Source organism: Gymnoscopelus braueri, assembly GCF_963280865.1.
Source record: "Gymnoscopelus braueri genome assembly, chromosome: 20".
NCBI classification, from domain to species: Eukaryota; Metazoa; Chordata; class Actinopteri; order Myctophiformes; family Myctophidae; genus Gymnoscopelus; species Gymnoscopelus braueri.
The window spans coordinates 38,867,876-38,880,156 of NC_137622.1; the positions used below are offsets into that span (position 1 = coordinate 38,867,876).

The following is a 12,281-nucleotide window of genomic DNA, read 5'->3' on the forward strand; positions in this document are numbered from 1 at the left end:
GTCCCTGGCATATCTTTTCTAATGGGGGTCCGTGGGCTAATAAACGTCAATTTGGGGGTCCTTGACATGAAAGAGTTTGAGAACCACTGCTCTAAGGTGTCTGAGCACAACTTATGTTTAATACATTTTAGCAAACATTTAAAAAGATGCAGGTGAATGATTTGTGCCAGATAATTGCTCTGTTAATGGGCATCTCTCACTCTCAGTAGGAGGGGCCTGAATACAGCAGGAAGGCTGTAGCTCTCAGGGTTCAGATTAGACGTCATCGACAGTGACAGCCAGGCCAGATTGCAATCTTCTGTTCTGCAAAGAGCCATAGTTTAGAGTGCATGGACTTACTGCGGCTTGAGATTTAAGGTTTGTTTTCCGTGTATGTTTTGTATTGATTGTCTTGTTCTCCGTTTTGGTCATTCTGTCTGCTCTTGAAACGGATTGCATGTTTGTTTGTTTTATGTACTGAAAATAAAACATCAAGACTTCAGATCTGTTGGAAGATGGAAGAAGTCTTTTAATGTGCCTGAGTCAACCTTAGTATTTGCCCACTTTTCAGTGTCATACTGTATGTCTTGCCTTCTCCATATCTTCTCCCTCACATGTGAAGCACTTTCAACCTGCAATCCCTATATTGGACATGTGAACAACTAAGCGAAAGATTTTCAACGTAAATTATATTATGTTAATGTCATATTGTCTTCTTGTACTGGAATTCCTATGTGATCTTGTAAGAACACAAGAGGAAGGATTGAATGAGCACTGACTGTGACTCTCAGGAAATCAGGGAAAGCCATGTCATGACTGATAAGATCCAATCAGGAAGCGAACTCATGTGTCTGAGACTCTTGAGTGAGTCATTACTTTCAAAAGGTATGCCGTCACTACAATGCAATGCTGGAAACAGTGTTTGGAAATGTCTACTGTATGTTTGTGCAAATGTAGTAAAACTAGAGGGTCGGGGCGCTGCGCGCCCCTTCCCCCTATCCGCTGCGCGGGGCTTTGTGCTTGTTGGTCCCTCCGTGTCCCTCTCTCTCTATGTATTAACTAATTAAAAAAAAGAATACATGGGGGCCCCCCTGGGGGTCCGCGGAACCCCTGGGAGCCACGCGAAACATCGCGGACCCCTTCAGACCCCATATAGATCCACCGTCTTGCTCCCTGTGGCGTTTGTTTTTTCATGAACCTGCTTGCTTGTTTCTGGCGCTTGTTTTTCTCCAACCTGACTGACTGGCGAGTCGGTTGGGGTGACTATTAGAGGCCCGTAGACGCTGCCGCGGGTAACGAATAATGTATTTTTGGGATGTGCATGCCACGAAAATGAAGGACATATTAGCGTGAGTTTGGTGGGATAGAGACATGAGCAAACAAAAAGGTAAGCAAGAGCGGGGGTTGAAGCGAAGGGCTCGCGTCTGTTGTTGTTGTGGAGCTGGAGAGATTTCAATGGCGGCCGCGTCGTGTTGGCTCGGGGTGCTTCGGTTTCGCTCGGCGGTGCACGCGCTAAAGGGAACGAAAGGGTGTCCCCGTAATGTGGTCAGTTTGTGCTGGGCGCAATTAATTATGCTCCGAGGAGGCAAATGTGTTGTGAGTAATGAAAAGTAGCCTACGCCACCCGTAAATTAATCGTGCACGTTGTGGCTTGTCTTGTAGTGACATGTGATATGTTGTTGTTGTGTTTAGTCCGAAACAACGAATGCTAACGTGCTGGAAACAGTGTTTGGAAATGTCTGTTTGTGCAAATGTCTTTTCAAATGAAAACATCTTAGTGTGGATGAAGATATAGAGTAGGGATGGGACGATAATCGTTATTATCGTTTGTCGTGATAAAAAAACGCTCACAATAATCGTATCGCCGAGATTTTAATTTATCGTGAAATTGTCCTCCGTCATATACTGGGATCAATTCACCTTTGCCGAGCTGCATATCCGGTACCACTTAAACTCGAACTCGAACCCGCGATACGCCGTCAGGCTATACTCGGCCTAGGTGCCTGGACCGCTACGCCAAAATAGCCGATCTTTTTCCGCTATTTGTCAAATAAGGATGTATAAGGCTTAACATGGTTAGGTTTGACCTATAGGTCTGCCGTAATAGCACAACTCTAGTAGGCCTATACACTGAGCAACTTTCACTTAGTCAAGTCATATTTGACCAGGAGTGTCCTTACTTTGACTTGAGTCCTTTGTCCACCACTGCACATAAATATAACAGACAAGAACATCAACAATAGACATAAGACATAACACGAAAACAAACAAACACCAGACTATAATGCATAATAAACATGCTTCAACATGAATTAATTAATTAATTAGCCTATCATGATGATTAGTTGTAGCCTGGTAAACCCCCCTCCCTCCGGAAATCTCATTTGCATTTGATTTCAGGAAGGAGGTCTGGGATCCTTCAGGGAGTAAAGCTGCCCGGTCCGCTGCGTGTTAGAACCAATCAGCGGCTGCTAGGGGCGGGATCATCCAATCACCTGCCAAGTAGCTTGAAAAAATGCCGTCTGTCATCGATTCTGCTTCAGGAGTCTCAGATGGAAGTAGGCTGTGAAACAAAATGTGTGTCGCAAGCTTCTTCCATTTGACAGAGTCAGGTTAGATTAGTTGTAAGTACCAGACACAATTCAAAAGTTGGACACGTTAACAACCATACAGAGCAGTCATACAGCAGAGTCAAGATGACCCGTGACAGGACCCCAGATGTTAAATTGCCTTGTTTGTTGCAACGCAGCCTTTCCAGATGTATCAGCGATACAAACTCATTAAGTCATGATTCTTTCTTCTTGAGTTAATTGTCTGGCTGCTGGCTTGAGAGACTGCAGGCTTATATCCCAGAACCAGTGGTGTAAAGTAACTAAAGTAGATTTACTCAAGTAATGTACTTAAGTACAATCTTGAGGGATTTCCGATTGTCTATACTTAAGTACCATTTTGAGGTATTTGTACTTGAGTATTTCCAATTTCCAATACTTTTACTTCTACTCCACTACATCTCAGAGGCAAATATTGTACTTTTACTCCACTACAATTATTTGAAGACTTTAGTTACTAGTTACTTTGCAGATACAAATTATTACATTATTAAACATACATTAACCACTTTAGCCCTATTTTATACCTAGGCTATTTGAAAATACAGACAGAGTACACAGACAGAGTACTTCTACATTACAGTAGTATTGATACTTTTACTTGAGTAAAACATTTGAGTGCTTTTCCCACCACTGCCCAGAACAGAAGCCGGCGCAATACGCTCGCCTGTCATCGTATATAATATGTCGCTTGTATGTACGAGCTAAATGCCCCTGACACATAAATGCAAATGGCCCTTAGTGTTGTCCTGCTTGGCCATATGTCCACCTCCTCCCTGGGGAGGGATAAGGAGGAGGGTCTGATTAGCTAAACGGCGCGTTTGTCCGACAGGCCGCGGGCTTGTTCCTAGGCCTTTGGGGGGAGGGGGGGGGGGGGGTTCATCACAGATGCATGTAATTAGGCTGATGGAACAATGTTGTAATGTTGTCGCGGTGGCAGCGAGGGTGTCGTCAATAAGATGGCCTTCGCTGATTACCCTTTTCAATTTGTGGCTAATCGGGGTGCGTGTGGGTGGGGGTGGGGGGGCAGTGCTATAGAAAAACATCAACAAAAACATTATCATCGGTGTCGGGCAGAAACCTCTTATCTCCATATTCTAACTTTTTTGTGTTTTTCCGTGAATTAAAGACCTGCTTGGATCATAGCCTACTACAGTGTCACACAAGAGCATCAAAAGAAGCAGATCTACAAGCTCAAAACGCGGAGCGAAGCGACGCTATTTGAGCTTGTAGATCGGCTACTTACAGTATGCCATTTTTTTTATTTGAATCCTGAAAAAATCTTTTGTTGTGTATAATACTGTACGATGTGTTCTGAGTTGCAACTGGGACCCCCACCCCCCCCCCCCCCCCCCCACACCAAATTTCTTTGCCACAAATAGCAGATCTACAAGCTCACAGTAGCTCTGCAATTTTTTTTGGCTAATGTTCCCTCCAGAATACGCATGCTGTGGTTCAAGTGGTTAAATTACTTTTACTTTGGTCGGCTGCTATACAATTCTCTGTGGACCATGACAAAAATACATCTTTACTGTACCTATACACAAGACATAACAATAGAGACCACCTTGAACCATGTACGGTAGCCTATATATAATTTGTTTTATTATTATTATTATTATTATTCAGGGCAGAGCATCATTAACCCATTGAGACCTGGAACGCATCTGTGTCACTTTAGATTTCTTTGGCTATTCAAAAATAGCAGATATACAAGCTCATAGCGCGGCACCGAGTGCCGCGCTATGAGCTTGGAGATCTGCTATTTTTGAAAAATAGTGTTTTTTTTTTTTTTTCAAAAAACTGTTAGGATAAAAAAAAAAAAATCGCCTCAGGTCTTAAAAAATAAGATTTTTTTTTGGGGGGCTTTTATGTCTTTATTTTATATGAGAGTAGGCTGACAGGAAATGGGGCGAGAGATGGGGAGTGACACGAAGCAAAGGTCGTCAGGATCAGGATTCGAACCCGCGACACGCCGTCATGGGCTTGCATTGCCTGACCACTAGTTAAGTGGTCATATGGGTGAGCCGCGTGCATTTTCAGAGCATGTTAATTTTAACGGTCTAATCAATCGATTGTGTTCCACCTTGGATCAATGGAGCTAACTATATGTTCTTATTTATTGGTATCACTTTTTAAGATTACTGTTATATTATCATTCAAATCGTAGTGTTTTGCCAATTATTTCGAGGCCCACTTGCCATACCCCCGCGGGCCGAACAGCCGCTTCTTTTTCTTTCTTTCACCTCTATTTATTCAGGAAGGACAATTGAGAGCCAGCTCTCTTTTCCAATGACGCCCTGATTACAGTGTACAAAGCATACAATTTAAACGCAAATACATTACAGGATAATAAACATTTCAGAATGTACACTGTATAGGTACAGTTAGAACTCGTTTAAAGCGATCAAGTGAGATCAAGTTCTCCCGTTTTAAAACGGATTGTAGACAGTTCCACATGTGAGGGGCATAGTGAGTTCAGACCTAGCGAACGAGGGAATTTCTAAAACAAAGTAATCCTGAGAACGGGTGTGGTGATGGCCAACTTTGGGTTCCAATAAGCTGTTAAGATAATTAGGTAATTTCTCGAGTAAGGCTTTGTAGATATACACAGTGCAGTGCCGTTCTCGTCTCATAGCCAATGATGGCCAACCGACCTTTTCGTAAGGCCTACAGTGATGGGTAAGAAACCCATCTCTGCAGTTCTAAACCGGAGGGCTGAGTGGTATAGACTGCATCAAGTGGCTTTAGTGAGGAGAGAGAGCAGAATGCATGTAAATAGATTGGATATATAAGTGCACAATGTATGATGATGCTGCTGATTGTGAGGGCCTAATAAAGCAGCGAGGGTGTTGTTACACACACACACACACACACACACACACACACACACACACACACACACACACACACACACACACACACACACACACACACACACACACACACACACACACACACACACACACACACACACACACACACACACACACTGTGTGTGAGCACCCAGCCTGACACACCGTCTGACACACAGTCTTACACGCAGGCATTAGGGGCCATTATGCAGATGCTGCTTAACCATAAACTGCATGGCCCCCACTGACGGCCAATTAGTCGGATTGCATGTGAGCCGTTTTTAACTAACATGATGGTGCACCCCATCACCCCCGACCTCCCTGTGTGTGTGTGTGCGTGCGTGCGTGCGTGCGTGCGTGCGTGCGTGCGTGCGAGAAAGTGTGCTTGCATAATCGCTGTCGGGTGGAAACCCCATATGTCCAAAACTGTTACTTTTCAGCAACCTGTGTTCCAATGTAGTTATTATTTAGTCACAAGCTCTGGTTAATACTTGCCATTGGTTCAATATTTATAAAGCATAGATCTCCAACATCGGCTATTTTTCTGTGACACTATAGTATGACAAAGTTGGGCATTAAAGGTAGGGTAAGTGATCTTTTTGGTTAAAACTAAAAGTTGTATTCTAAAAGGTTAAAGTTCCATATTCTGATAGTAATCATTGCTGTAGACATAGAGTGTTTGTTCAGGAACAAACAGTCTTTCTGTCTCTCCAGCTCGTCAACAAACAGTCTTTCTGTCTCTCCAGCTCGTCAACAAACAGTCTTTCTGTCTCTCCAGCTCGTCAACAAACAGTCTTTCTGTCTCTCCAGCTCGTCAACAAACAGTCTTTCTGTCTCTCCAGCTCGTCAACAAACAGAAAATACATTTTCAGGTGGGTTGCAACGTTTCAGCCAATCAGGAGAGAGTACCCAATTTATCAGCTTCATTATTTTTTACAGTGTTCCAGTTCCAGTCTTGTCTGCTCATTTCTTTGTGTCATCACTTCCAATTTCACTTGTTTAAATCTGTACCCTGTCTGTGTTCTCTATCCTGATTGGATAGAATTGGTATCCCAAGAGAGATGGAGACTCGATCCAGTTACTGAACTAACACTTTATAACGATGAGTACTATCATAGAACAGTGGTTTTCAACCTTTTTCATGCCAAGGACCCCTAAATTGATATACATTTGGCCGTGGACCCCCATCTGAAAATGGTTTGTGCCAAGAACCCCCAGAAAATAAAATTTGTGTAAAAAAACAAAAAAAAACAAAATTCTTCAAACACAAATTTTACAAAAATAGCAGATATACAAGCTCACAGCGTGGCACGAAGTGACGCGCTGTGAGCTTGTATATCTGCTATTTTTGAATAGCCAACTTATACAATATGGATAAAAGGGTGAAAATAATATCTTTTGCTGGGGACCCCCTGGAACCCCCTCAAGGACCACTGGTGGTCCCCGGACCACTGGTTGAGAACCACTAATATAGAATATAGAGCTATTTAACGCTTATTTTTACCAAATAAAATCACTTACCCTACCTTTTAATTTACCATAAAAAAAAAGAAAAATACATACTTTGAAATGATGGACATACACGGTTTCTGCCCGACAACGACGAATATGAGTGTCTCTCCTTGAGATGGTTATTTACGGCCAGCCAGCCATAAACGTCTGCTCTCCAGCCCCTACTCTAACTCGTCCTCCATTTACACAATCATCCACTCCAGTGCGGCCCCCACACTGCAGCCCCGGGGGTTGAAGTGGGCTCCCACTGCAACCGTTTTGTGGAAGTACTCGAGTAAAAACAGCAAAATACCACAATGTAGAAATACTCTGTGGCCAAGGCATGACCGCCGCATGCCATCATGCAGGCTGGCCTTGGACTTTTGCTTTCCTCATGCGGACCTACCTGTGGATTTGACCAGTAAAGCAACCTTTTATTTTGTGGATTATATGGTTGAACTTGACACTTGCCGACAGGGCCGGATCTAGGCATAGGCAAGGGGGGGCAATGCCCCCCCAAATGCCCTGACTGCCCCCCAAAGATTTGAATTTGTTTGCTTTAAAACAATATATATTCAAGGATTTGCATATATTTTCAAAACATTTCAAAAATAGCAGATCTACAAGCTCGTAGCGCGGCACTCGGTGCCGCGCTATGAGCTTGTATATCTGCTATTTTTGTATAGCCAAGGTGTAAAATAATGCTTTCTCACTATTTCCTATTGCCCCCCCAATTAAATATTCCTGTATCCGGCCCTGCTTGCCGATACTCTGCACCTTATTCTCATGTATGATGTACAACGCACTGATACTCTTCTTGCACTAATGTCATGAACAATATACCAGCTGCTATGCCAGGAGTGATGCAACTTTGATGATGGAGAGGGCCACTATATTTCCACTCTCACTCCAGAGGGCCACGTTGCATATACTGTCGGGCAGACAACTCTTATCGCCGTATTTTAACTTTTTTCATAAATGAATGCCGTATACTTCGCCATTCTATGTCACACAAAAGCAGCTTAAGTAGCCGATCTACATGCTCAAAACTGCGACGCGTTCTGAGCTTGTAGATCTGCTGGTTTTGCCAATTTTTTTATTGGAATCCTGATTTTCTTTTCGCTATTTTTGAATTGGAATCCTGAAAAGTCACATTTTCATTTAATTTCAAATGCATTTAGTTATACTTATGTTAACTTTATGAACTTAAATACAAATGCATTGGACATAAAAAAAGACAATAGAATTTTAATACTAGTCATTAAGCTACAATATAGACAACTAAAGCGGGTCATGTTTGCATGTTTGGAATTGTAACAGCAATAATATATCAGTATTCCGATATTAACCTGTGGGCCGCAAGTGAAGGTGGGGGCCGCATGTGGCCCATGTATGTGCTATGCTCACGCACCTTATTTTCTAAACCTCATGTAGCCTACATAATGTTTGGATGGATTTGCCATGTGTAAATATGTATAGATGCCTTTTTCATTCCTTCTTTTTTTCCCTTCCCTTGCGCCCACTCGTCTTGGTTCTGGTGACTATTGGCCTTCTAATGCGTGAGGGGACGTGTTTTTTCAATTACTTCTTTTTCATTAAAAAAAAATGTGGGAAAGTGAAAAACAAAAATGGCTTTGATAATAAAAAAAACAATAAATGAAAATAAATGAAAAAAGTAATAAATAAATAAAAACACGGCCCCCTCACGCATTAGAAGGACAATCAGTCACCAGAACCAAGGTTTTCAATGAACCCATCATGGTTGTATAGAAAGGAGGCGTCTCTGATCAAATGAATATCAATGATCTAAATACTGAATCAGGCAACTCAAAAACTGTCTGAGGTGCTCACAAAAGCATGTTAAAAGACGCTAAATTGACCCCAAACATGTCTGAAAGTGACATTTCTCGAGTAAGTACAGTACTCGAGTAAATGTACTTACAGTAGTTACTTAACTTACTCCACCACTGCATGTTCCTATACTGTATGTTCCAAAAGACGTTTTACCCTTTAAGTACAGTACATGTACTTAGTTACTTACTTCACCACTGCATGTTTCTGTGTCCTCACCTCCACCAAATGGAGGCATGCTCCGCATATGGATGGAGCGAGAGAGCGGTGGTGGAAAAAGTACTCAAATTCTTTACTTAAGTAAAAGTACCAATACTGCAATATACTACCAATACTACCAATACTCTGTTACAAGTAAAAATCCAGAATTCAAAATTTACTTGAGTAAAAGTACAGAAGTATTGGCATCAAAATGTACTTAAAGTACCAAAAGTAAAAGTACTAAAATATTTGAAAATAGCAGATCTACAAGCTCACAACGCATCGCATCGCAACGCGTTGTGAGCTTGTAGATCTGCTATTTTCAAATAGCCTAGGTATAAAATAGGGTTAAAGTGGTTAATGTATGTTTCATAATGTAATCATTTATATCTGAAAAGTAACTAGTAACTAAAGTTTTCAAATAATTGTAGTGGAGTAAAAGTACAATATTTACCTCTGAGATGTAGTGGAGTAGAAGTAAAAGTATTGGGAATTGGAAATACTTAAGTAAAGTACAAATACCTCAAAATTGTACTTAAGTACAGTACTTAAGTAAATGTACTTAGTTACTTTCCACCACTGCGAGAGAGCGAGCGAGGGGACCAGAGAGAGGGCAAGAGAGAAAGAGAGAGAGAGCAATAAAAAATGTGTGTAATAAAAAAAATGGCGTATGTAATAACATAGTACATCCTTTTAGCTGCATGAGACTATGAGAGTAATGGAGGTTTGTATTTTGTATGATTTCCCCTCCTCCCTCCCTGGAGCTCTATACATAGTGGCCTGGGAGGAATTTCTTTATGCAATTTAATCATTATGGAACCCTGAGTGATTATGTTGTTGAAGTGTTGGGTCCTGCAAGGATGCTGCAGGATCAATAGCCTAATCTTTAGTCAGCTGCATCATTGAGTTTAGACTAGTCTAACTTGTCCTTTGTTGTAGGTTGTAGCCTATTATAATAAATTAGGTTATTAGGTTAACCACTTAAATCCTCTATTGGTGAAACAGACTGAGTTGCAATGCTTTTTCCACTCTTTCTTTGCTAAAAATAGCTGATCTACAAGGTTTGCTATTTGCTTTTTGATCTTGTAGATCTGCTATTTTTGGCTAATGTTCCCTCCAGAATAGGGATACGGTTATCAACATGAATTATAATTTGTTTCCCTAAATAATGTGTTGTATATGTGCTATATATTGGCCTTTCAAAATAAAATAAAAAAACATATTGACTGAAATTTGTACCAACATTTTAGTCACTAAAGAAACCCTTACATAAGCTGTAATGACATGCCCAAAACGGGGACTCCAGAAAGTGAAGGCCCTCTTCTTCATGAGGGCCTCTTGAAAGACTAAATGAAGGGGTGATGTTCTGCTGTATTGGGTAGGCTACTGTAAACCAGTGGTTCTCAAACCTTTTTCATGTCAAGGACCCCCAAATTGATATATGGCACAAAGTGACGCGCTATAAGCGCACTATTTTTGTACAGCCCAAAGTATAAAATATGGTTAAAGTGGTTCAAATGATTGTGAGGCTATATATTAATTGACCCCCCCCCCCCCCCCCCCGGACCCCACTTTGAGAACCAATGCTGTAGAGACCAAACCCAGCGCAGACAGTAGAGAGAGAGACAGAAGACTAAAGGCTTCTATAGCCTACAGTAGGCTATATTGGCCTATATGATGATCATCATGACTTCTAAGCACCACGGGGGGAACGCATTGACAGGTCTTTATAGACGTTCACTTGCACTGGACCGTAGCGCCATCGATTAGAGGCCTGACACTATAGTACTGTATATATATATATATATAGTGAATGAGGCGCCTTATAGCGTATAATTTAAAAAAAGACCGTCAGCTAAAAACTAATAAAACACTGCCTACTCGTTTTTAGACCACATCAACGCATTATTATCATTATCATTATTATTATTATATTATGTGACCTGTCCGCTTCAGGGTCACTTCTATAGGCTCGTCGGCGCAAACTCAAAGTTGCGCTCGAGCGCCAGCTGGCATTGATTGAACCGAGTGTCGCGAGAGAGAGAGAGAGAGAGAGAGAGAGAGAGAGAGAGAGAGAGAGAGAGAGAGAGAGAGAGAGAGAGAGAGAGAGGAGAGAGAGAGAGAGAGGAGAGAGAGAGAGAGAGAGAGAGAGAGAGAGAGAGAGAGAGAGAGAGAGAGATGAGAGAGAGAGGAGAGAGGAGGAGAGAGAGATATAATAACCTCAACCTCCGCTAGTCTGTCAACATCACAGCAGCAGCATCCATGTATGTCGTAACGTTCCATTCCGTTCGGGACCTTAATATAAACTGATGATGATGGAACCTTAAACCGGGAGATGATTTGATGACTTTTCACGACGGCTCAAGGACACATACACACACACACACACACACACACACACACACACACACACACACACACACACACACACACACACACACACACGCAGTATAGGAGCTTGAGGCTGCTTATGCCATGTTGTAAAAGCAGTTCCCCAGAGGAGTGGTGTGGTGGTGACTCTATAGGACTGGGTGGTGAATGAATTGCGCAGCCTTCGCTAAAAAGAAATAGACACACGCGACTGTCGCCGCGTTATCGCCTGCGTATCGCCCGCGTATCGCCTGCGTATCGGACTGTCGCCCGATACGCGACAGTCAGACACAAGACAGGAGTGTAGTAGATAGGACGCACACTCAGACGCACACACACACTCGGACGGACGCACATAAAACCAGGCGAATCTCTCTTCTTAAATCCCGTATTTTTTTTTATTGGATTGGATTGGGAAAAGTTGGTGGACTTTCTTTCTTTTTTTGCCCGGTTGTTGTTGTTGTTGGGGACTGACTGGGGACTGTTCTGTACCTATTCATACCGGGGCAGAGCGACGGACGGACGGCCAAGCAGCGACGCAGTGAACGGACGGACGGACGGAGGGACTATAGAGGAGCGTGTGTTTGTTGGAGCGTGTCCTAGTGGTCCTCAGACCGCGGACCCCCTGCAGAGATGATGATGATGCTGCTGCTCCCGGGGATGATGATGATGATGCTCACTGTCTTCTTGTCAGGTATTACATTATAGGAGGACCACTGACTGACCACCTTTTAGAACTGTGGTTCTTCCTCCAAAACTGTCAAATATGTCTCAAGGACATATATATGTCTGTGACTCTGAGAGTGGTTCCATTTTTGCGCACTCTCAGAGTCACAAGACCTGGCTGTACGAGGGTCCATTTGGAAGCCCCTCTGCCCAAAGTATTAGAAACATGACGTTTTCATGTCAAGGACCCCCAAATTGA

General features: G+C 42.5%; 2 protein-coding genes across 2 annotated transcripts in view; both read left to right on the forward strand.

Annotated features, from left to right (window-relative positions):
- Positions 1-4,244, forward strand: part of atoh8 (atonal bHLH transcription factor 8) — a 151,306-nt gene extending 147,062 nt beyond the window's left edge. Inside the window, exon 5 of the transcript XR_013932198.1 lies at positions 4,225-4,244. The gene's annotated coding sequence lies outside the window, so the exon portion shown is untranslated. The remainder of the gene's footprint in view (positions 1-4,224) is intronic.
- Positions 4,245-11,776: 7,532 nt separating this feature from the next.
- LOC308075683 (GDNF family receptor alpha-4-like) overlaps positions 11,777-12,281 on the forward strand; it is a gene marked incomplete at its 3' end in the record, with an annotated part of 99,612 nt that continues 99,107 nt past the window's right edge. The window contains exon 1 of the mRNA XM_080415631.1: positions 11,777-12,050. Within this exon, the coding sequence (XP_080271757.1) occupies positions 11,990-12,050 (61 nt within the window). The 5' untranslated portion in view covers positions 11,777-11,989. The remainder of the gene's footprint in view (positions 12,051-12,281) is intronic.